Below are 23,556 nucleotides of genomic sequence, written 5' to 3' on the forward strand. Positions count from 1 at the left end.
GGCCGCGCCAAGTGGGCCTTCCCCTGCCCTCCCCCGCCTATCAGAGTGCATCGGGTGGACCACCAGTCGGCACTCTGCGCGCCAACGCTCAACTTCGGAGTTGAGGCCGACATTTTCCGTCCATGACAATCATTTTAGCGTAAGCTTACTATAGTACATACTAGTGTTTGGGCTGGTGCAAAAATCGAGTGAACATGTGCAGAATCATGTTTGCCCCCTTGCACCACGAGTATAGTTAATAGGTCTTGCCATGTTTATTTATTCGTATTTTTATAGGTGCTGAAACAAAGATTAGTGTCGTTTTGAGATAAAAACAAGCAACTGTTGCTTGAAGGTGGCATTAACTCATAAGTTTTGCAGCAATGGATGATACTGTACTGGCATTTTTAAAAAAAATATTTTGGAAACAAGAGTATTCCATCATGGAGACACAATGCTAATTTTTCCTATGGACTTAGTAAAATCCAGCTGTTTGTAAATATTTCAATGTAAAGAGGGCTGTTACTTGGTGAGAACTCCACCTAGTCATGGAAATGACTTTGCTGTTCCAGCTCCAGTCAGATCAATGTCTCACAGCCATATTGGCTTTAATTTTAAAATGAAAATGTAGCCATGTGTAGATCAAGATTCCTTGTGAAAATCGTTGCATTTTTTAAGTTAAAAGTTGTTAAAATCTACTGATATCTACTCTAGAATTAATCTGACATGCTGGTGCATACGGACATAAGCTTGTGATACATGGTAAAAAGCAAATATGATCAAAGATTTGTGTGCTGATGATGTAGCAATTCTTGAGTTTATACAACAATGTGATTTTGTTTGGATTTGTATGTGTGTGTTTGAGTGGGTTCATCTCACACCAAAAGAATAATTATTAAAAGTGAAGATTTTGAAAATTGTAATTCATTTGATGGAGTTTATACTACAAAACTCAGGGGTACAAATTTGTTTAGAAGTCTATCACAATTTATTCCCTAATCCTCATCAACATCATATAAACAAAAGGATCATCTTCTTATCTCCAACAAAGTTAATTGCATGATATCTTTCAATTCAAAACAAAAATTCAAAACCCACAGCTAATAACCACAAGATGACTGAAAATTCATAGTATAAAAAGTTTTCTGGATCAAAGCATTGCTAAGATAGCATTAGAAAACATTGCTATGATAAAACAAAATAAAAATACATAAAACAAAAATAGAAATGAAATAAATGTAAACATACAAAAGGCAGATTTCTAACATCACATTCAAAAAGTAGACTCCAGCACCATGTCTAAATGATACAATCCTTCTGAAAGATTTATCCAGTCCATAGAAACACATAGTACAGGCCAGAATTGACGGCAAGAAAAAAACAGCCAATACTTGCTTAGGTTAGGCATGGGCAGGAAGTCTACGGAATGGAAAAATATCTACACATCAAGTTCAAGATTGATGTGCTAGAAATGCAAAGAAAATGAAGCATAAATGTATCAACAAAAATTACATCAGCCAAAATAACATTTCCATGAAAATAACTATTTTTATGAGATGCACAATCTTTCTAGTATACATGAGTCCAGTTGACAACATGCTTTCAGGCACAAAATGTTAGCTTCTCTGTACTTCAAATAGCTTAATACCACAAATTAGAAAACTACCTTGCTAAAGGCAATGGCAATGCAGTTCAGTAGGTTTGAAATCTGTTGAACTCCTATCAGAATGTAATTTCAAACCTTCCTCATTTCCATGTTTATAACAACCACCAAAAGGGAAGATAATTTTAGTACGTATCAGTTTATGGCCAGTTTTAAGAGACAAAATACCAATTATGGCAGGATGGCAGCTACATCACTTGTCTTTTGTGATTCAGTGTCGGTGCAACATGGGCAAAAGTACATCTCCACCAAGAACAGATGCTACAAAGCTTCCAAATGATGATTCACTCAAAAATATTACATTCATTCTGAAAAACCAACCTACTGCATTTGGAGAGTTATAATTCCAAAGGTTGAATAAAACAGGATGTAATACAGTACATAGTCCAAATAATGAGACTAAATAATATCTCCAAGACCATGTTTCTGAGAAGCAGGTGCTGCTAAATGTTGTTACTGAGTTGGGCTGAATTCCGTGGGAACTAGGATACGTGAGTGCATTTCTCGGATGAGAGGAACTGTGTACGCCACACATTCATCCCATCCAGGGTTACGCCAAGCTGACTCACGTGTTTCCTTCCTTTGATGAAGGCTTTCATAACCTGAGAGAAAACAAACCATAAAAATAATAATTTTTTTCATACAATGAGATTAAAATGATTCAAGAGAAATAAAACTACTTACACCAAATATGATGGACATTGTTCAGTCTCCCAACTTGCGACATAAACCCAGCATATGCTTCATTATTGTTTCTACGGAACTTCAAACCTCGAGCCCAGTTATTACCCCACTCAATCATTGTGCCTGGTTTGAGGCTGTAACTACGGATCTCATAAATGTTGCTACCCTTGCGAGATTCAATGGTAGGCCAAAAATTGAAAGCAAGCAAAAACTGAAGGTGTCTTGAACGCAAGTAATTGCCTCGCTCCTTCTGAAGCTTCAAAAAGCTCTGCAAAGACAAGAAATTGAGTCACATTTTGAATGGAGAAACCAAGGAAAAGGGAGGAAAATAGCACATATACACTAACTTACCTCATCTTTTCCAAGAATGAGCTTAGTTTTATCAACTGAGTTAAAACCACCTGTGTAACGCCATAAATGCAAAGCTTGGTCCAAGTCGCCGACATTGACAGTCCATGACGCCACAAGCTCACAATTTAATTCTGAGCGTGCAGCTATTAGGCCTGCATTTTCTTTACTGCAAGAAGGTTTTATAAACTAGAGCTCCTCGTCTCTTTATAAAGGGTAGATTGTACAAGGTAGATGACAACATACCAATTCTTTAAATATTTATCCGTAGAATCAGGTCTTATGTTATGAGTCTGCAGCTCGTAAATTTCTTCCTTGTCGGCTAGCATCCTGGAATGGGGTTCCTTTGTCGGTTCAATGCGCCGAACAAGGAGTTTTGAAAACCATCCCTCATTGTTGTCATGGTTGCAAGAAGTGGTTGACAGGGACCTAAAGGGCCAAGAAAATAAGAAAAATGTTCAGTATCAAAAGTAACAGATGACATGCAGAAGACGGAGACATGTTAAAAAGATGTGAAGAAAGTAAAGGGTTCCGGCTCTCTCCATATTGCACTTGCATCTAAACAAAATGACGATCAGAGATCTCAAGTGACAAAGGTCATCAATCTGTTCTGTTCAGGCTGTTCTGGCAGCCTGTTTAACCTAAATAACCTCTGCCCATCCGCCTTGTTTCCCGTTTATTAGGCTGCCAATCTGGCTCAAGTGGGTGACAAATTTTGCACACAGCAAGGCCGAAGTTGGGCTTGGCCTTTCTGCCTGCCGTCTGCGTCCGGGATCGTGACATTGCAGCGTCATGTCGCGTCCCAGCCCGCCGGCGGCACCCTTGGAAAACACAGGGCTAGCCGGACTTCGGCGGGAGGGCCGCGCCGCGCCGCGACCAAAAACACGCAAAGAAGACACGAAGGAAATGTTGAGCCTGCCAGCAATCTCCCTACCTTGACGTGACATGCTTCAGACAGGGCGATTTAAGGGCCCCAGAGGAGCGGATCATTGTCCATACAGCAGCCATGATAGTGGAATCAGCCAGCTGCCTCTTCTTTCTGACGGGCTGGGCCGGGGCCGGGCGGGCGCTGTCGTCTGCGGCTGTGCGGACCGCGCGGGGAGAGGGGGCGGAAGGGGCGGGGCGGGGGCGGCGGGGGGGGCGGGGGGCGGTAGGCAAGTCGCGACAGAGGCAGGGGGCGGGGGGTGGGGGCGAAGGCCGGCAGGGGTGTTGTTATCGCAAGTATCAAGGTCACGTCAAAGAACCACACCCACCCACATACAATGCAGCCACCGCTGTTGTCTTTCCTTCCCTGTGGTGGCCTAGCCACAGGCGAATGCAGTGGCGGACCCAGAGCTGACTAACGTGTGGCGTTTTGCATACCTTTCCCGGTGTGTGTGGGGGGGGAGGCAATCGTTCTTTCCTGCCCGTCCACCTGATCCGCGCTTGGGGGAATGACCCCTTCGGAAGGAGACAAGTGGTGTACCTTATCAGTGTCAGTGTCACTGCTCTCCGGGACGAGCAAGCCGACGGCGGGGCTCTAGCAGGGATTCGTTTTGTTTTTGCAAGTGTGTGGACAATTTGTGCGCTGCCCAAAATCTTAGTGATGTAACGTAAACAAAATACGTATTATTGCATTTAACTGGACTTTCATTGAAATGCAATGACATTGAACATAATGGCGAAGACTCTTCCATCGGCTTGTGTCCGCCGGGTTACGTTTTTCTCGCGTCCCGTTTTATCTTTTGTGTTTTTGTTGTTGACTTCGTATATGTTGGTTCATCTGTTGGAACTCCCCCCATGAGAAAGGTGTGACTGTGGTCTTTGGCGTCCTCTTCGGAAATTTTCTGCTGCAGCACGTTTATAATTATACAGTCACAGTAATGACTACAATAATTGATTTCACAAAGTTAAATGAAAAACAAAACTAACTGTTATTGCTTTGTTTCGTTTTTTGTTGTTGGTAATGCCGGCCATCGTTCGTCTGTTTCCGTGTTCTTTTGTTCGTCGTTTGCCGCCCTTTTCGCTCGCCGAAACTAGAGTCCTCCCTCTCCCTGGGACCCGCCGAAACAAGGATTTGGGCACAGCCCATAGTTTTAATTTTACGGTCCAAGGCAATGTCATGAAAGACTGCAGCGTTTCATAAACAAAACTACAACATTTATTTTCACTCTTCAACCAACAGTCAAATAAAAATTACACATGTTATGACCTTAAGACAATCATTCCCCTCTTTTGACACTCACAGAAACGGACACGCTGTTAGCATTGAGTGAGTAAATGTTCACGATTGGAAGACGAAAGTTTGGAACGATGAGATATTTTACCTGATATTATTTCGGCAGCACCGTGAGCTTTCGTATTCGGAATTCCATGGGAAAAGTTGAAATACCTAGGCACTGCTACCTTATAACTCTTACAAAAAGTAACTACTACAAGAAGTGAAAGAGATCGTTTTAAGTAAATCTTAATCATATTGATAATCCTGATAGTCATTTGGAGCCTCCGCTGGATTTCTCGCGATTTCCTCGTCCAATTGAGCCTGTCTGAGCTGTGCCTCCGCTGCAGCCTCAGTGTCCTGTCAGAGTCCTTGATGAGTCTACGCATTTAATGATACGCCTAGATTCCTAACGAACAATTAAAACTTAATAAAGGACCTTCGGCTCTTAAAAACCAATTCAAAACCCCTCAAACAGGGTTTTTAGACGCCGTTTCAACGAGGAAACATTCTCGTTTCCGTCCATTGCGCGATCCCTGTCCCGGTGTGCGTTCCGTTCCGTTTCGTTCCGCCGTCCGCGCACCTCAGTCTCCAATCCCAGTGAACCGCAGCACAACGGCCTGGGCCTGGCAGCCTAGCACTTGATGTGCTTGGTGTTGCGCTGCGCCACGACCTGGCGGCTGGCGTGTCTGATGGCGTGCAGCAGCACGGTGTACACCACGTTGCAGCACATGGTGGTGAGCGCCATGCCGATGAGGATGTACCCGGAGCAGAACCACAGCACCACGTCGGCGTTGTGGCGGCTGCCTCGGGGCGCGGGCCCCACGGGCCCCACGGGCCCCATGCCCGCGCCGGGCACCAGGTTGCCGAAGCCGATGGTGGTGAGGCTCATGAAGCAGAAGAAGGCGCTGTCCAGGAAGTGGAAGGCCTGCATGACCCAGAGCGTGACGGCGCCGCCCAGGACGTAGATGAGCATGATGGAGCCGCAGAGCAGCACGGGCGCCAGCACCGACCCGGAGAACGGCCTGCGGGACCCGGAGCCGCCCTGGCCGCGCCGGCCGCAGGTGTGGCCGCCGGGGTAGCGCGGGTCCATGCCGCGGACGAAGTACGGCGTCTGTGGGCAAGGCGTCAAGGCCAAGGCAGCGGTCAGCTCTCTCGCACCGTCACAGAACGCTCTGTGAGTGCGACGACCGAGACCGAGCGAAGAAAGCACTGTTCGGCATAAGCCTGTGCGAGTTTCACGCTAGCGCCTGCGGTCCGGCGGGTAGGCAGCCTGCCACACACGAGTGCGTGCAGCCGACAAGGTGGCCTACCCTAGGCGCTACAGGCTGCGCGCCGCTTACCGAGAACAGCATCTGCTGCTGCTGCTGCTGGTGCATCTGCTGCTCGCGCTGCCGCCGCAGCCGCCGCTCCCGCTCCAGCATGCGCTCCTCGTCGTAGCAGCAGTAGCCGCACTTGGAGCACAGGCAGCAGCACACGGCCCGGGTGAACACGCCGCGCGCGCACCGCGCCAGCAGCCCGCCCACCGCGGACAGGTACAGTAGCATCAGCGGGATGCCCAGGGACGCGTACACCATGGTCACGCCCTTGCCCACCTGCGTGAGCGGCGTGAAGCTGCCGTAGCCTGCGAGGAGGGAAAGGTTGTTACTGGACACGCTGCACTTGAGAGCGGTGTAGCATTCGAACCGTGTTCGCACCGATGGTGGTGATGACGGTGAGCGAGAAGAGGAAGGCCTGGGCGAAGTTCCAGCGCACGGAGTGGTGGTGGAAGACGGGCTTGACGCGCGGCCGCTGCACCATGACGGACGACGGCGGCGCCTGCAGCGGGAAGGCCACCCCCATGGCCGCCCCCATGGCGCCGTCCGCGTGGCGCTTCTCGCGGCGGCTCTGGAAGGACAAGAAGCAGGCCGTCGACGCGGAGCTTCTACCCCGAACGATGTGCCGGGCGGCGACGACCACCGCGCTACTAGAGCCTCAAGGAAAGCACGTACCTGGCGCATCTCCTCGGCCAGCTGCTCCACGACCTGGTGCTGGAAGCGCTCGATCTCGCGACCCGCCAGCTCCGTCCAGTTGTCGCGGTACAGGATGTTGAGGTTCACCGTGATGTCCCAGATGCGCTCGATGGTGCGCGTGCGCGACTCTTGGATGGCCACCTGCAGCGGCGTCAGGTGCTCCTCGGCCACGGCGACGCCCTGCACGCTCCCTGCAAGAGGCGCGAGTCGTTAGTCAACAGTACAGCGCGAAGCAACGACCTCCGCCTAAAACGTCCTCACCATTGCCGCTCACGGCCGAGCCGGACACCACGGGGATGACGTGGGGGTCCCAGAGGTCCTCGTTGAGCGCGAGGAACACGAAGGCGCCGAACATGAGGTACAGCACCACCAGCAGGCACACTCCCAGATTCTGCGCAGGCACGTGGTCGCTTTGTAAAGCACGCTACAGTGACGCGGCAGTCCTTGGGTCTCCTTGGGGCGGCCTCCTCTGCGTGCCCAGCCTGGCTGGCACCCTTACCTTGAGCAGGTCCAGGGCGAAGCTCCCCGGCGTGCAGCGCGGCGTGTGCTCGTCGGTGCTGCTCCGTCGCGACGGCGGCGTCCCGGGGGCGGCCTTGGCGCTGGCCATGGGCTTCTTGAGCGACACCGTCCTGATGGGCGGCGGCACGGCGCGCTTCACGCCGCCGTTGAGGTGGGCGTGCGGGGCGTGCGGGGCGGCGTCCACGCGCGCCGTGGGGATGTGCGCCGTCATGTGAGGCACCTCGCCGCCGCCCGGGGCCATCACCTGGGGCACGCCTTGGGTAACACCCTGAGGAACGCCCTGGGGAACGCCCTGGGGAACACCCTGCGGCGCGGCGGGCGAGGGGATCATGGGGGGCGGCGGCGGCCCCCCGGGCACGCCCGTCCCCGTCGTGCTCCCACCGTTCATCTGGACGATCTGGACCGGCGGGGCGTTGTTCATCGCGGTGGTCCGCAGTCCGCCCGGCCCCAACACGGCCCCCGACTCTGTAGCAGGAGCAGAGCACAAGTGAGGCTAGACGAGGCGCCACCAATGTGGCTAAACACGGCCAAACATGGGGGCCACCGCAAAATCGCGAAAATAAAACGTCTTGCTGTATGAGACCAGCAAAAGTATATCCTCTCAGAAATACTTTGGCGTTCTGTGACCCCCCCTCCCCCTCCTCTTCACCAGGCCGGGTCCAGCGCCCCAGCTCAGCATCATCCGCCATTGTACTTGCAGCCCACCCCCGCCCCCGCGAGTCCAAGCAACAAGACGACCGAGTCCTTCCAACTCATACCGACGGACTCGCGCTCGGAAAGAAGGCAGGAGACAAAAACTGAGCCCTCGTCTCGAGGTCACTATTTCCACTTCCATGGTCCGACGCCAACACGGTGTCGAGTGCTCCAGCTGAGCCACATCTCCCGCCTGAACCACCGAGATGCAAGAACCGGTGCGCTGGAGGGCGAAGAACGTCTTACTCTCAAACAAAGAGCACCCTGGACTCCGAGCGAGCAGGCTGCTCACTTCGACGGGCTCCATTCCAACGGTGCCCATTCGCCGCGGAGCCCACAACACCCACAACACGGTCGACTCCAGCGCACTCCAGTTGAGGCCCCCAGCTTGTAAACACGCTCCGATCCCAACCCCCACAACTCTGCAGCCTGGAAAGCCACCCCCGAATGCTCACCAGCTACTCCTGCAGGCGGGGGCGCCCGCTAGGCTCCGGCAGGGCCATGATTCCGCTGAATATCGCGGCCGCTGTACACGGTACCCGTGTGCGAAAGCCGTTCTGGCTTTTGGTTTTCGCCTTCGTTACACACCTGCACGGGCTGAGCGACTGTCGGAGGGCGGTGGGTTCGCGCCTCCTCGACCACCCCGCCAAGCTGCCACCCCTTCCTCCCCCTCCACCCAGGGCTGGCTGGGCTGGCTGGGCCACGGCGGTGAGGGAGGGCAGCAGCAGCAGCACCGAGCCCCGCGGATAAACGATCGATGCCCCTCGGGGAGAAGAGGGGGGGGTCACAATTTCTAGAGTGGGCCCCGCGCTCGCGGGTTCGAGGCACAAACTTGACAATTACATTACGCGGGTATGAGGAAATCCTGCCCAGAGGGTGCGAGGCCGTTTCCGAGAGGGAGACACCGTGAATGGAGCGTCATGGAGCTCCATCACACGATGGGCCGATGGACATCCGGGCATCCGACGAGGGGATTCCACACAAGCGGGATAACGACAGCCGCTAGGCCAAAGTTTATGCCCATTGCACACTCCAGTGCTCTAGGTGTGTACTCGGTGCACACTCAAATTTACTTGCAGTGTAGTGATCGTTCTCTTTGGAAAAGCAGCGCGTGAGCTACGAGGTGTTTCGAACTTCGCGCCATATGACTCCTCCCCGCTCTCCCTGGAGCCCGCGATAGCCCGCGGCATCTGCAGACCCCTTATGAAGCAGCGCTTTTTTCAGATTTTGGGCTGAGATGAGTAGGAACGCGCCATAAATTTTTACACTCATCGGGATTCCTTTGTAAAAACATTTTAGAGTAAAAAAAGAAGATGCGCTTTCTGAACGCACTCTGCATCGATCTCGAAACTCGAAGTTTCTTTTCTTCTTCTTTTTTACCCTCGTCGTCTGTCGTCTTCTGTCTTGCAGAAGGTGGACGTAGAGAAGGTTAGGACAAGTTTGGAAAAGAGTTGTGTTTAGAACAGAAATCTTCTCTCCACAATGTTGAGATCCGTCGCCTTCCGGCTTCACGGCGCCGTTCGAAGTGGCGTGCTCCAGACCGCCGTCAAATCTCCGGTGGCCGTCCAGCAGCGTCTGGCCCATGGCAAGCCCGAGCTGAGCGAGGCGGAATTCGACCAGAAGTACGTCGACTTCTTCAACCGTCCCAACCTTGATGGATGGGAATGCCGTAAAGCAATGAACGACTTGGCCAAGATGGACCTCATCCCGGAGCCCAAGATCATCGTCTCGGCCCTCAAGGCTTGCCGCCGCCTCAACGACTACGCCATGGCGGTTAGGTTCCTCGAGTCCGTCAAGGACAAGTGCGGCCCCAAAGTGAATGAAATCTACCCCTGGATCATCCAGGAAATTAGGCCGACCCTGGATGAGCTGGGTGTCAACACTCCTGAGGAGCTTGGATACGACAAACCAGAGCTTGCTATTGAAGATGTCGATTCAATCCATTAGAGTACCCAGTTGTAAGTGTAGCCAATTTGTGTGCACTCGACAGTCTCGACTGTACACTTTTCAAAATTCTTTACTTTCATTGTTCCTGATTGTCATGGTCTCTATCCTCTATGTACATAATATTAAATAAATCTATTATGGAAGTGAGTTTGATATTTGATGACATCGTCCTGTCCATAGGTCATTCTCATACACTTAACGTACAAATGCATTTTATTTGAATCATGGTGAGTTGCTCCTCTTGTGTTGACAATTGATAATTATCAGACAGGAACTGTTTTAGTAAGATAAATCACACCTATGGTCAACTCTTGCCAATGCAAATTTTCTGAAATAATTTTAGGTAGTTTGATTGTTTCAATGTACCATTTAAACTATGGTATGAGACAGATCCTTTTGAACTTGAAACTATTGTTGTCCAATTGAGCCAATTGGATGTGAGCCATTAGGGGTGAATGTCTGGGTTAGTTCAAAAAGAAAGGCACATGTAAACTTGTCCAAAGGGACTTCATTTTGTTTAATACATGGAATCACATCAAACTTAGCTTAACATACATGACACATTGCAAACATGAAACTATTTTCCATTGTAAAAATACCAAAAGTATTTAAAACAAGAAATTGATCATCAATTTCTACTTACGACATGCTCAAACAAAATTTTCAAAAGAATTCTTTCCAGGATAGAACTTACAGTTTCAGAAAAACTTGTGTCATCCAATTCATTTAACTTGTACCTCTCACATTGGTACTCAACTGATATTCAGTTGAGGTTTATGGTAAGTTTAGTAGCTTACCCTTGAAGAGGGGCCAAGGAAAAGGGATAGCAAATTAACTTGCATTCTTTCCTCCTTTTATTTTATGTACGGTGAACTTGAGGAGACTGGCATAAATTGGACGAGAAGTATAATCTGCATGTTTACAAACTACTGGAACACGCAACCACAACAGGATACAGCCTGACCTGACTATGACAGTATTTGGTATAAGTATGCCTGCAAATATCACAGTATTACTGCCATCCCAAGCAAGCAAAGCCAATACACAAATAATAACAAAAATTGGAGAATTTATGAAGAAAAACAAATAAATAACACTAATGACTTAAGTTCACTCATGGAACACAGGTCTTAACACTAACACTGGAATGGTAAACTGAGATTGATATTTATCAATTGACTTAATGGTACACAATAATCTGATAGCACTTCTTGAACAGTATTTACTACCTTAACATGCAACTCAAACAAAAGCACAAGTAACTTGTCTTAATATTATCTGGGACAGATTTAGGAGCCATGCGTTACTTCACAGCAATTGTAGACATGATACTGCTGTAACTGGAGATTTTGAGAGGGTAGATGAAGAGTAACAGGTATTCATAAGAACTAAAGAAAGCACAAGGACAAAAACCAGGTGGGTGAATTCATTCAAGCTTAGAGAAATATAGTGTCTTGTAGCACACAATGGAAGAAATTATAAATGCTGAGGGAGGTTGGTTTAGAAATACAGAAGCATTGCCAACAGGATAAGGCAACTGAAAAACCAGGATGATTATGCAAACATAATTGCAACATAAGAATTCCCACCAATGGGAGTTGACAGTCTGACAAATAAATAAAATAGACAAGAGCATTCTTCACCCCTATCTCTTTGTACATTCTAAGCATGGCACTAAAATCACAGACTCCTCAGAAAACTGCATAGAAATAAACTGTTAAAATAAGGGACTGGCTACAACAAATTAGGTCTCTGCCATTAGTGTTGACGATGGTTGACAATTGTCAATAAATAGTAGTTTAAACCGTGATATGTGGAAAAGAAAAAAAGGACTGACAGAGAGTAACCCTGAGAACACAAACTGAAAACCTGTTTTTCAAGACTCTGTTGAGGACACTGACAATCTTTGGTCAACTAAACTCACCTGACATGTGCAAAATGACAATCATTTGTGCATTGGTAAATCAAAATTATTTTCAACTATCTATTAAGATATGACAACAAAAGGTCAGAGGAAGAAAAGTCCTGTGTTACATTTAAAATTTTCCTTATCAAATGACACACAAGCTGAATTCCAAACTCATACATTTTTGCTATACTAATCACGCAACAACTGTAAAAATAAGCTGCAATCATCCAAACAGCATTAGTCATACAACTCACCAGGACCATTTGTTAGTCAAGTAAAATCCTGATACAACAAACCCCCAGGATAAAGTGATGTTTCTACTGTCCTTGTGGATAGTCATTTTAACAGGGCTCCACAACACATCCACAAACTGGTCTACTCTCTCCTAATTTCTGATCCTTAGGAACATGATCACTGAAGTCAGTTTAGGAGAAACAAAACATGACACAGGTTAGATAAAAAAATTCCATCTGTTTTCAGAGAGGTCTTCCCTCTATGCATCCTGAGTCAAAGCATAAACTATCAGACAATAAAACAATTTCACAGAAGTTGTGAAAAATGAAAACAAAACATAACTTAAGGTACAGTAGAGTCCAATTTAGATCCTCACGACACTTTACAACAGATAATATAAAGTAGCATACTGAAATACAAATACGCACTCCTAGTAGTGATCAATAAAATACAGATTTTACTTCTTAAGTATTAATTCCTCCCATGCATTGACAAAAGTTCATTCATATCAAACGTCAGTAATATATATACTTTAAGAAAAAATGTATGAAATAGTAGTTTTCTCTAATGACACAAGAAAAGGTAAGATCAAGTAGGGTATAATAAGAAGTGCAACATCATCATAGACAAAAATAATATTGTACCATCCTAACACATAACCTTAATTATATAGGTTTCAAAAAATGTCCAAGCATGATAATATGATGCTGAAGTATTGCATTATTTTTGACTGAGATGTGTATTATCACAGAACCTAATAATTACGATGGTCCAAGGACTTCACCTGAATCCTCAGACTTGATGTCAGCCACAGATGTGATGGTTTTGAGAACAGTTCCATCTTTGAGAGAGAATACTTGAAGAACTTGAGGTTCATTTCCTGACATCATTATTGGAGTTCCAACCATGCTACTGGGTATACTAATGGTTTCTACTTCACCACTAGACGATCCAGCTTCCACTTTCGGCACGGTCACCACCTAAAATGTAGACAATGTTTAAATGAGCAAAACATCATACAAAATGATGTTATCACAAGGATTTGGATTTACCAGAGGTAACATACCTGCATTGTGCAGTCATTTTGAACCATAGTCTGGTACATGGAGGCAGAAACTGGAACTGAAATCATGCTAGACACCGAAACAGGATATGCTGAAACATAAAAGGAAAAGTTACATTAAAGTCTACTTGAAGTGAAATCCACTAAGATAAAACTCCACTTTGAATGAATCCCATTGAAACCACAATTGATATCAGCTACAATAGCAAATACAATTTGTATTCGAGGGAGATTGACTACAAGTGGATAACTCTTGTAGAACGTAATCCTAAAAATGCAGTGGGCACAGAACTTTTTTTTCCCACGCAAGTGACGTAGAAAATTACCAGCCCACACACAAGAAAAATTAATTTTTTACAACTGCATTTGAATCAAAAGCTCAGTACTACCTGAATGAGAGATATCAGAGTCTTGTGCTTGAGACCGAAGGGCTGACTGGGCACTACTTTGGGCTCGTTGACTACTTGTTGACACCAAGCTTTCTGGCAAAGGCACACAGCAACAAATCCAACAAGATAAGCACATTCAAAAAAAAAAGAAAAATAGGCAAAAATAAAAGAGAATCAAAAAAAGCAAATAAAATAGAAAGGAAGCTTTCAAGTTCCAATTTGTTAAGATTGGGGAAACCTTTATCTACTTTATTTAGTGGATAATCTACCAATTGAGCTTGTTTTTCAACAAAGAAAAAAAAAGCTGTACTTCAAACAACAAGAAAATATTGATGTACAATGTACTTAACAAAAATAAGGGTATAGACTTGGAGATCACTACAACTGCCAGAACGGCTGATCAGAGTTTTACAACAAAGCAACAAATAAAAATAAAACGCTTTAATGCAGACAATCTACCAACTGAAAATTTTAGCTTGATACTTTTTCTGGAAAGTTGTATACTCACTTTCTAAAGTGGATCCTTGCTGCCACAGTTTCTCATTGACAGAGCAAAGCTTCACAGCATATTCTGAAATTTGATAACAAAATGTATGAAAAGGAGGTAACAAGTAAAATGTACTCCATGAAAACAAAAATCTATTTTCTTACCATGACCATCTTCTCCGGTAAGAATTAGTTGGCCATCATGGTTAATAAGAGTTGCCTCTGTAACATTGTTGATGTCAACGACACCATCTGATGTCACATCAGTCAATGCCTAAAAGATTTAAAAGATTTGAAAATTATAAATACCCCATGTGCTGCACAAGACTTCAAATTTGCTAACAACAGATTCATACATACCGATGCAACTCCTTGAACTTGAGCAGTCGTGCCATCAGGCAATGTGATGATAGGATTGTTAGGGTCTACTTGTATCAGGGAAACTGAACCATCTGGATTGTTGATTGTTTGCAAGACAGTTGCAGTTCCATACTAGAAATTGGAAAGAAAAAAAAAATTAATATGAGACTTGGTTTGCAAAGAAACTGACTGAGGACAAGAAACAAAAATGAATAAATATGATTTTAAGTACCAAACGATTGACAGAAGGAACAACACAAAAAACTGACAAAAGCTGCTATAAAGCTACATTACCCCCACTCCCTCTTTTTCCTTAGTAAAATGCTAAATACAGAGGAGAACTACCAGATAAGATTCAAATGTGAAAATATCTGATAATACTTCTCAAGGTTTTACAGTATTATCAGAATAAGAATACTGTAACAAGAAAACCTAGTGCTCCAAAAAAAAATTGTAACACATGCTATTATAACACATGCACATCAAAGTGGCAAAAATATTTCCACAGTGAAGAAAAGTAATTCAAAATGAATTTTAAGTACCTAATAAAATAAAAACACAGCAACTCAACTCAAGCAATATCGGAAAATCATAGATAACACAAATCTACAAATTTAAAAAACCCAAAAAACCATGCCACAAAAGACAACAAAATTAAAGGGGATAGAAGCAAATGACTAGGGCAGCAAGTCTGTAAAAAAGATGACAGGAAGTGAAGCACACCTGGGCTGCTTGAGCAAGAGTGGGTGAGGCAGATGAGACGCTCACAGGAGCAGAGGTCATTGTCATTGTGTTAGTGTTAGTTGAAACCGAAGAAACCGACACCGTGCTTGCAGATGCAGAGCTGACAACATTGGTCAGACTTACTCCTGCTGGTGATAGGGCACTGACTCCTTTACCCGCTTGATGATACTTGAGGACACCAACAGAAGCTACATGCTGCACCAACTGTTCATTGTGTGTTGAATCTGATGTCTCATCAGCCATCCCATTCAGATGAGAGTGCTCATCATCTTCTTGGAATGCAGGTAAGAGATCTTCTCGACCATGGAATTTGTAGCAGTTGATAACAATTTGACGAAGTGCATGGGTCCATGAGACTTGTTCATTACGACACTGAAAAGCAGTATTTGAAATAAATGTTTAATTTTTGTTTACCCAAAGTTGTGAGGAAAGCTCTAAAGTACCAAATACCTTCTGCTTTTCATCTTCAGATCTTGCATCCATTCTTACATTGGCCCATGGTATTTCTTTGGGCCACCACAATGGTTTAGTTGATTCTCTGCCCCACCCTGGCTTACCCCGCCCTGTAACAATTCGAGGTTTGAATGTAGCTATGACATAATGTAGACCAAAATAGAGAGGCTACAATAAATGCTGTTGCTCACCAGTCGAATATTTAAGCATCAGAGGTATAAATGCTCTTAATTGAGCTTGAGTCATTTTTTCTACAGGAGTGGGAATACCATCAATAACTAAGGGCGGAAGTTCATATAACGATGGATCATCTCTTGAAGGAGGTGGAGCTTGGCGCTGCAAAGCATGCTCCAATTCATCCAAAATTGACGCTTTTAAAGTTTTCATCTGACAAACCAAAGATAAGATGAGTTCAAGATATATACACCAGAAAACAATTTGGAAATTTCCATTTCTTACCACATCTTCCAAAGGCTTGGCACCAAAGCATTTGAAACTTGGATTAGGTTTCCCTGGAGTTGCAACAAGGACAACAGCTTGTTGGCCAACTCTTGTTGCAAACTCGTCAATAGTTTGCTGAGACAGAAAATATGAGTTATCTTGAGGCAAACAAATCCATCAACTGAGGCAACACTGTACTTACTTTTAATTTCCGTAACAAGCGGTTTTGCTGTCGTTTCCGTATAGAGGGATTGGTTTCAAATGAATGAGGTCTCTTCTTCTTTTTTGAAGAAACAATAGCAGCAGCAGCAGCCATGCCCACAGTACCTACAGGGATGGAATAAGGTTAAAATTTTGTAATATTTTTCATATTTGTTTACAAAAACATGCAACTATTCTAGAAAAAAAATAATTGAGTGGTCAAACATTTTAATTTAAGAACAAGCACAGCACAACTTATTTTTCTGTTTACAGTTATTGTCATACAAAACAACTAAAGCCATAAAAAGCTTATCACAAGAATTTCCCAGAAACAAGGTGTATCAGCCCTGAATCGCTCCAATTTCACAGATATAAAAATCAAAAGTGCAGTTCTGAAATTGAAGTGCCTCAGGTCTTCACCTTGCCTAATGCAGAAGCAAGTTGCATAATACTAAATTAGCAGTGCAACAAACAAGCCAAAACATGGATGTGGAAACCATAACACACTGCTACAAACTGACACATGTGATTACCCAAAAGACAAACAAACCAGCATAGGGATCATTACAAATCAAATCTGAATTGGAAATGAAACAAATCACAACATTTTATGTGAACAAAACATAATTTGGTTTAAACTAATAATATTTATTTTAAATAATAAAAATGAGGAGGGGGAAGAAAGCAAACACAAATGTACCATGGATATTTTGCCAACCTGCAGCAGCGAGCTGAGCAGTAACATCATGTCCCATGGCGGCTGCCATGAGAGCCCCATCGTCGAAACTGGGAGATCCAGGTGAGGACGGGCAGTCATCATCATCATCGGAGTCAATGTGACTACCCACCCCCATAGAGTCTTGTTGTGTCTCCATCACAGTCACCATGCTCTTATCTGAAACAATTGTGATAGAAATACCGTGAGATAAAAACTTTGAAACCTCAAGCAATGAGTCAATTTAACTTTCCAGGAGAATTATCTTACATTGAATCTCCATATTTGAACAACAATTGGTATAATTAATCAATTTGCCGCACTTGCATTATAATTGTTAATAATAATCTTGAAATTTTTATGGTAAATTGTGATAAAAATCTTTGCACACACACAATGAAGTTCTAGGCGTCCATTAACATGCCGAGAAGATGTAAAATAGTTGTTCAGTGTGAATAAATCAATTTACAACTCTACACGCAAAGTACCGGTAAAGGGTTGTAATGTTTACTTCCTAGAATTCGTCTACTCAATGTCCTGTGATGGCGCTCGTTGCTTCGTTTTCAATGGTGCTGCGCGAGAAAGAGCAGGGTGCTCAAGTCATGGTTTCTCTCAATAAACTGAGTGACGAGAAATACATAGTCGACGATCAATCGGCGAAATAAGGACATAAATAAGGACGCAACCGCGACTGCGTACCTGGGGCTTAACTTTGTTGGCCTCGTACATAAGCCTGAGCCTCAAACCCGGCCGCGTATCACCTTCAGCTAAGTACTGATAAGTGTATTCTGTGAATGGTCTGCATCGCTCTATTCAATTTTACAAGTCGAGAAGTGAAATTCAGAAAAAGTGACTGCTCAGTAAGTACAGACTTAGGCATTTCAACTACTTGGTACGAATATTCTGAAGCTTCTGATTCGCCATTTTGGACTGGACGAGCCTGCGCGATAGGACTTTTAGCAGACGATATTTATGTGTTATGCGAGAGCTCTTTAAACCGATCGTTCGTTAGCAGCCAATACGATTCAATAAATGACTTAAAGGGTTATTTTCATACCTGCTGTGCACAGAAAAACATAGTCTGAAGCGCAGAAAAATCTGAGTTCAGGACAAATTGAAGCGTCTTGTTTAACCACACAGACATCGAGAGTTGAAGACTGTAGCCACTCGCGCCACCTATCGTCACTTTGCTTTACTACGTCATGCGTCCAATGTCAGTTAGCGCCATCTTCCGGTACAAATGTTTAGTTTGGAGGAAAACTAACCTGTCCACTGTAGGATTCTGTAGCAATTCTACAGAACGTTGTGACATAACACAGCTCTTATTTACTGTACCTGTTGTGTGTCCTGATTGGTATTTTCGATGGAGGACTGAACCATTGCACAATTGAAGTTAACTTCAACTTCAAGTCCGACAGCTGACTTCTTTTCTTTCAACAGTATTTGAGTATAGTAGTTGAGGTAAGAACCATCATTTTGTTTTCAAGAATAATTGTTTTTATTATTATTTATTTTGATCGGGTTCTCAATGATAAGGTGAAGTGGAGTGAAGTTAAACCTCATTATGGTTTATTGCTCTCCTGAAAGTGTTGCAAACCAATAGTGAACTTTTACCTATGTATGATGAAGAAAGTACTACTTGTGAGGGAAATGTTTATTTCTCAAACCACATGACTAAAATTGTGAGTTTTGTAAATTTATCAAGCGTTATGATGCGTTCAGGTACTTCTTATGTATTGAGAGTCATTTTGGTCATGTTATCTTCAAATGTTCACTCTTTTTCCATGTGTTTTCTTTCTGATTGATTCATCGTCTTCTTCATCTTCCTCATCCTCATCGTCTTCATCATCATCTTCCTCCTCATGGTCTTCATCCTCATCATCATAGCTGCTGATAACCTCTGGAAATGTTTTTAGATATATGAACAGCCTGAAACCTTCTTTTATATCAAAGATGATTAAAATTGTATTGTCTTACTCTGATTACAAAGTCGTCCAGACCAACCCGGATGGCAAAGACAGGTGGCCACTTTTTCGGCCTCTGTGTCAACTTGTCGACATATTCCATGGCGACAAGGCCTATTGCATGTACTTCGTTGTGGAATTCTTCCTGCTATTTCACAATGGTCTCCTCTGAAGGCAGGGGGGCACCTACATTTGTTAACACCTCGACACCGACCTCCATTTAGGCAGGGAATTATACATTTTGCTAGAAAAAAACAAGAAAAATTTCCTCAGTAATCTTGATAACATCAAAATGAAGTTAAGCGGAGTTTTTGGGATACTTACAGTATTCACAGCGTAAACCATAATAGCCCTTTGAACATTGACACGTGTCCTTTTGTACACATTTACCCCCATTCTGGCATTTCTCCGCACAAATTCCTGAAAGAAAAAAATTGTTTTGTTACAGAATGTTGGCCAACAAATTACCACAGCAGCTGGTATCCAGCTCTCCAAGAGTCTTAAATGTAGTTCAAAGAGGAGCACACAGAGCATCCACAGAAGTTGCAAGAATGATACGAGTCAACCATGCTGGAGAACTTGGAGCCGACCGTATATATGCTGGTCAGATGGCTGTTCTTGGCAATACACGCATGGGGAAAGAGATCCAGCACATGTGGGATCAAGAAAAGAAACACAAAGAAAAGTTTGAAGAATTGATTAGCAAGCACAGAGTAAGACCAACAGCATTAGTGCCAATCTGGAATGTGGCTGGCTTTGTGCTTGGAGCTGGTATGTATTCCTTTCAAGCTGTCAGCTTATAAATTTTGGACTTTGAATGATTGATTATGCCTCTTTTTTGATTCACAGGAACAGCTTTACTTGGGCCTAAGGCAGCAATGGCCTGTACGGTGGCAGTTGAATCTGTCATTGTTGAGCACTACAATGATCAACTCAGAACACTAATGGCCGATCCTAATGCTGACAAAGAGCTTTTGGATGTAATTCAAAAGTTCCGTGACGAAGAACAGGAACACCATGATCTCGGGCTGGAGCATGGAGCAGAACAGGCTCCATTTTATGAAGGGCTCACAAAGATCATTTCACTTGGATGCAAGGCAGCTATTACACTATCAAAAACTGTTTAGTTGTAGGGTTGAAGTTGAAACCAGCATTTGAACTGACTGAGATAATGTTATGTTAGTTACCATATTTCACTATTACATGTTAAAACATAGATCCACAGTTGGAATTTGTATTATTTCTCACCTCCTTCGCAATGTCGACCCTGGAAGCCTGGTGGGCAAGAACAGCTACCTGGTGCCGAACAAACTCCCCCATTCATACATTGAGGGTAGCAAAGAGCTGTCTTGCAGTATTGTCCCATGTAGCCTTCTGGGCATTGGCAAATTTTTTCATGGTTGCACCAGCCTCCATTAGCACATTTCTTGTCACATTCGGGGTCTGGGCCTGAATAAATGAAGGCAGACAGGAAATTTCTTTGTAAAAACAAAAATGGATTTTATTTAACAGAAATAATGATGATGTATATTTTTATGTTTGTAATTAAGCCATTTGCTTCTAGTGCAATTTAAAATTTGAAATTCTTCCACAGAAATTGTGCATAAGATTAAACATAAATTAATTTCCTTATAAATTACACATCAGCTGAGACTTCTTTTTTAAAATGACAAATGACGCAACAGCTAATTCTGTTCAGACCCACCTAACATAGAGGTTCTTATCAATGTGCAGATAGATTTTTCTGTACTTTGCACTTGTGATAATTGGGCATTAATGCTATACTTACCAGTGAGGTACTCACCCCTGTGGGCGCACTCCTTACGCAGTTTTAGTCTAAGCGGGGTGCCATGCAAGGGACGTCCTTTACGACTGTCAATTTGTAATCCTATGCCAAAGGAAGCGATGCCACTTCCATTTCCAGAACAAGGTAAGAGAACGCTGAAAACTAAAACCACAAGTGATAGAAAAGGCAACTTCTTGTACCCTAAAAAAAATCTAAAAGTTTTTAACTGACTGGAATAATATAGCAATTCTAGGCTTTAAATTCAACTTTAAGACGTAAATTTCCCTTACCCTTTGGTCTTCGTGGCACTCGACCTCGTGTTTTGATGGAAATTACTGGAGGTTCAAGAATTTTCTCGTCAAAGGACTGCAGTCGATCAAAGTTGTAGTAATACTTCTTTATGCCAGATTTCCATGTGAAGTTCACATAGCCTACCTATTGTGAAGTACATTTTAATATAATTTACACATGATATGAATAGCTGTATTATTCTAATTTCACAAAAATCAAATTATTTTGTCTGAGAGCCTTGAAAAGCCAGATTTGAGCTCAAAGTCAACATAGTCTCTTTGAAAAAATCAATATAAAATCTATTTAAGACTGTCCAGAGATGATCATGCCATCTCACCTCTGAGGGAATGATGGGCAGGTACTTCTCGAAGTTTGGATCCAGGATGTATGGTAGTACATGTCCATCCACAATTGCATAGATTTCCATTGAGAACCCTGGAAAATCAGATTGAACATGTAAATTGGAACCTTCAAGGGACTAAAGGATCACTATAGCTATTTGCCATAGCACATTAGCTCCGACTCTGGGTACTTCATAAGATTACAGAGAAAAAATTATACTGAAACTAAACGCATACTTTTGAATTTTAAAAACACTGCCTCCAAAAATTTTCAATTATTATTATTTTAGTTTTTGAACGGACGCATACAGGGATGTTTGTCCAACGACGGCCAACCAATCCCAGCACGTGTCCGAACGCTGATCAAACATCAGCCATATATCCCAAGGTAAGGATACTACAGACCTACGGGGGTCGGGGGCGTTAGTAAGGGTAGGGGTGGTGGGGGGGTTAACGCCGGCGGGGGAGCCCGTAGCCCGGGCTCCCGCCAAGAGGGCCGCCCTGTCACTGGGACAGCCGGACTCACCGCTAAACATCTTGACCTGGTGCTCGCTAATCCACAGCGAGAGGTCTCCGCCATTGCGCGTTAAACTGTTGACCAGAGCTGCCAGTGAACACAGCAGCAGGCTTTTCCACATGTCGGGCCGATGCTATGCGGACACACCGCATCCTGCGAGGAGAGACATGAGGCGGACGCGTTCACTACGCGTGACGCGAGCTCGGGCGGCGCCAGAGGCTGCCTCTGGCGGCCTCGGGGACGGTGAAGACAGTGGCCTGCTTGGCCAGGAACTGAGCGAGTCGGCCTCTTGTGCTCGGCTTGCGCGGGGAAAGGCGGGGAGCGCGGGGCTGAGCTCCTCAACATAATGCCCGGTCGGCCTGCGGCCCCGACCGGCCGTGGGCTCTGTGTTTGCTCTGCTTGCCCAGCGGGCGGTTTCCTCCCCCCTCCCCTCCCCCTCCTGCCCCTGCCCCTATCCCCTATCCTCCTTGTTTTTATCCTCTTTTCTCTTTCCTTGCCCCTCCTTGTCTCTCCCCACGGAGCCCACGGACGGCTCGGGGGTGACGTGGGGGCCGGTGCGGGATGTGCGGGCAGCGGGCTTTCCGCCTCGCCTCTCCCCTCCCCTCCCCGCTCCAGTAGCACTGGTAGCACACAGTAGCCCCCCGCTCCCCTGTTGAGCGCATCACACACGTGTGTGTGAGTGCATACGTGCATTGTGAGAGAAAGAGAAAGAGAGAGAGAGAGAGAGAGAGAGAGTCCTGCGTCCTGCGCGCAACGCGTCAAGGTGTAAGCCGGTGCACGCGCACAAGCGCTGCCCGGCAGATGGGCAGACGGCAGGGCGCGGTGCGCGGTGAGGTGGTCAACGGCCAGGTCAGCGGTTCCCAACCTTGGGGTCGCGACCCCAAATGGGGTCGCGAAAAAATTTCGAGGGGTCGCGGCGAGGTGGCTGGGGTCGCCTGGGGTCGCGGTGTTTTCCCGGCTGGCCCACACGCCGAGCACTGGCTGCTTAAATGCCGCAAAGTTGATCAAAACGGTCACAAATGTCTGTAAAAGATCGTGTTTTGGGCCGACTTTAAGCATCCACTGCGTCTGATCCGAGGCGGTAAATCGTCCTCCCTCAACGGGCAATTGGTCTTTGGACCTTCCTTTTGCATGCCTTTGTTACGGAGTGTGATTATCTGCCTTAGTTTGGAAGCAGTACTGCCGCAAAGTTGGTCTAAACGGTCACAAATGTCTGTAAAAAAATCGTGTTTTGGGCCGACTTTAAGCATCCACTGCGTCTGATCCGAGGCGGTAAATCGTCCTACGTCAACGGGCAATTGGTCTTAAGACCTTACCTTAGCATGCCTTTGTTACGGAGTGCGATTATGTGCCTTAGTTTGGGAACAGTTTTGCCGCAAAGTTGATCAAAACGGTCACAAATGTCTGAAAAATCGTGTTTTGATCAACTTTGTGGCAAAACTGCTCCCAAACTAAGGCAGATAATCGCACTCCGTAACAAAGGCATGCAAAAGGAAGGTCCAAAGACCAATTGCCCGTTGAGGGAGGACGATTTACCGCCTCGGATCAGACGCAGTAGATGCTTAAAGTCGGCCCAAAACACGATTTTTTAAGACATTTGTGACCGTTTTGATCAACTTT

The 23,556-nt window shown here is 45.1% G+C and overlaps 6 protein-coding genes across 15 annotated transcripts; 2 read left to right on the top strand and 4 right to left on the bottom strand.

Annotated features, from left to right (window-relative positions):
• Positions 1–938: 938 nt before the first annotated feature.
• On the bottom strand, positions 939–3,765 carry LOC117642622 (protein NipSnap). Of its 2 annotated transcripts, none has more exons than XM_034380969.1 (5): positions 3,609–3,765; positions 2,921–3,103; positions 2,678–2,843; positions 2,327–2,594; positions 939–2,244 (listed from the first exon to the last, which is right to left on the bottom strand). In XM_034380969.1, the coding sequence occupies exons 1-5, from the start codon at positions 3,680–3,682 to the stop codon at positions 2,096–2,098; spliced, it is 840 nt and encodes a 279-aa protein (XP_034236860.1). In that variant the 5' UTR covers positions 3,683–3,765; the 3' UTR covers positions 939–2,095. The 2 variants fall into 2 exon arrangements, with proteins under 2 accessions (XP_034236860.1, XP_034236861.1); XM_034380970.1 differs by lacking the exon at positions 3,609–3,765 and adding an exon at positions 3,231–3,249.
• Positions 3,766–4,591: 826 nt separating this feature from the next.
• On the bottom strand, positions 4,592–8,701 carry LOC117643203. Its single transcript, XM_034381963.1, has 7 exons — positions 8,551–8,701; positions 7,383–7,867; positions 7,145–7,274; positions 6,863–7,074; positions 6,569–6,758; positions 6,215–6,495; positions 4,592–5,985 (listed from the first exon to the last, which is right to left on the bottom strand). Exons 2-7 carry the CDS (start codon positions 7,821–7,823, stop codon positions 5,506–5,508), a joined length of 1,734 nt encoding a protein of 577 aa, XP_034237854.1. The 5' UTR covers positions 7,824–7,867; positions 8,551–8,701; the 3' UTR covers positions 4,592–5,505.
• A 760-nt stretch (positions 8,702–9,461) lies between these two features.
• LOC117643206 (cytochrome c oxidase subunit 5A, mitochondrial) lies at positions 9,462–10,189 on the top strand. The gene has a single exon (XM_034381968.1). It carries the CDS (start codon positions 9,578–9,580, stop codon positions 10,040–10,042), a length of 465 nt encoding a protein of 154 aa, XP_034237859.1. The 5' UTR covers positions 9,462–9,577; the 3' UTR covers positions 10,043–10,189.
• A 341-nt stretch (positions 10,190–10,530) lies between these two features.
• LOC117643201 (DNA-binding protein P3A2) lies at positions 10,531–18,219 on the bottom strand. Of its 8 annotated transcripts, none has more exons than XM_034381957.1 (14): positions 17,737–18,074; positions 17,308–17,609; positions 17,023–17,217; positions 16,324–16,448; positions 16,140–16,256; positions 15,872–16,067; positions 15,678–15,790; positions 15,207–15,599; positions 14,484–14,615; positions 14,289–14,397; positions 14,146–14,208; positions 13,638–13,730; positions 13,252–13,340; positions 10,531–13,165 (listed from the first exon to the last, which is right to left on the bottom strand). In XM_034381957.1, the coding sequence occupies exons 2-14, from the start codon at positions 17,318–17,320 to the stop codon at positions 12,947–12,949; spliced, it is 1,857 nt and encodes a 618-aa protein (XP_034237848.1). In that variant the 5' UTR covers positions 17,321–17,609; positions 17,737–18,074; the 3' UTR covers positions 10,531–12,946. The 8 variants fall into 8 exon arrangements, with proteins under 8 accessions (XP_034237848.1, XP_034237847.1, XP_034237850.1 ...); XM_034381956.1 differs by having other exon boundaries at positions 17,308–17,657; XM_034381959.1 differs by lacking the exons at positions 17,308–17,609; positions 17,737–18,074 and adding an exon at positions 18,095–18,219.
• A 139-nt stretch (positions 18,220–18,358) lies between these two features.
• LOC117643205 (5-demethoxyubiquinone hydroxylase, mitochondrial) lies at positions 18,359–20,226 on the top strand. The gene is made up of 3 exons (XM_034381967.1): positions 18,359–18,498; positions 19,450–19,772; positions 19,851–20,226. Exons 2-3 carry the CDS (start codon positions 19,451–19,453, stop codon positions 20,126–20,128), a joined length of 600 nt encoding a protein of 199 aa, XP_034237858.1. The 5' UTR covers positions 18,359–18,498; position 19,450; the 3' UTR covers positions 20,129–20,226.
• LOC117643204 (protein shifted) lies at positions 18,530–22,330 on the bottom strand. 2 transcript variants are annotated; one of them, XM_034381966.1, is made up of 8 exons: positions 21,946–22,330; positions 21,416–21,513; positions 21,078–21,222; positions 20,806–20,949; positions 20,250–20,450; positions 19,326–19,421; positions 19,015–19,245; positions 18,530–18,937 (listed from the first exon to the last, which is right to left on the bottom strand). In XM_034381966.1, the coding sequence occupies exons 1-8, from the start codon at positions 22,055–22,057 to the stop codon at positions 18,801–18,803; spliced, it is 1,164 nt and encodes a 387-aa protein (XP_034237857.1). In that variant the 5' UTR covers positions 22,058–22,330; the 3' UTR covers positions 18,530–18,800. The 2 variants fall into 2 exon arrangements, with proteins under 2 accessions (XP_034237857.1, XP_034237856.1); XM_034381965.1 differs by having other exon boundaries at positions 20,791–20,949; positions 21,946–22,329.
• Between the last annotated feature and the right edge of the window lie 1,226 nt (positions 22,331–23,556).

The sequence above is a fragment of the Thrips palmi genome, unplaced genomic scaffold, assembly GCF_012932325.1.
Source record: "Thrips palmi isolate BJ-2018 unplaced genomic scaffold, TpBJ-2018v1 HiC_scaffold_16, whole genome shotgun sequence".
Taxonomy (NCBI): domain Eukaryota; kingdom Metazoa; phylum Arthropoda; class Insecta; order Thysanoptera; family Thripidae; genus Thrips; species Thrips palmi.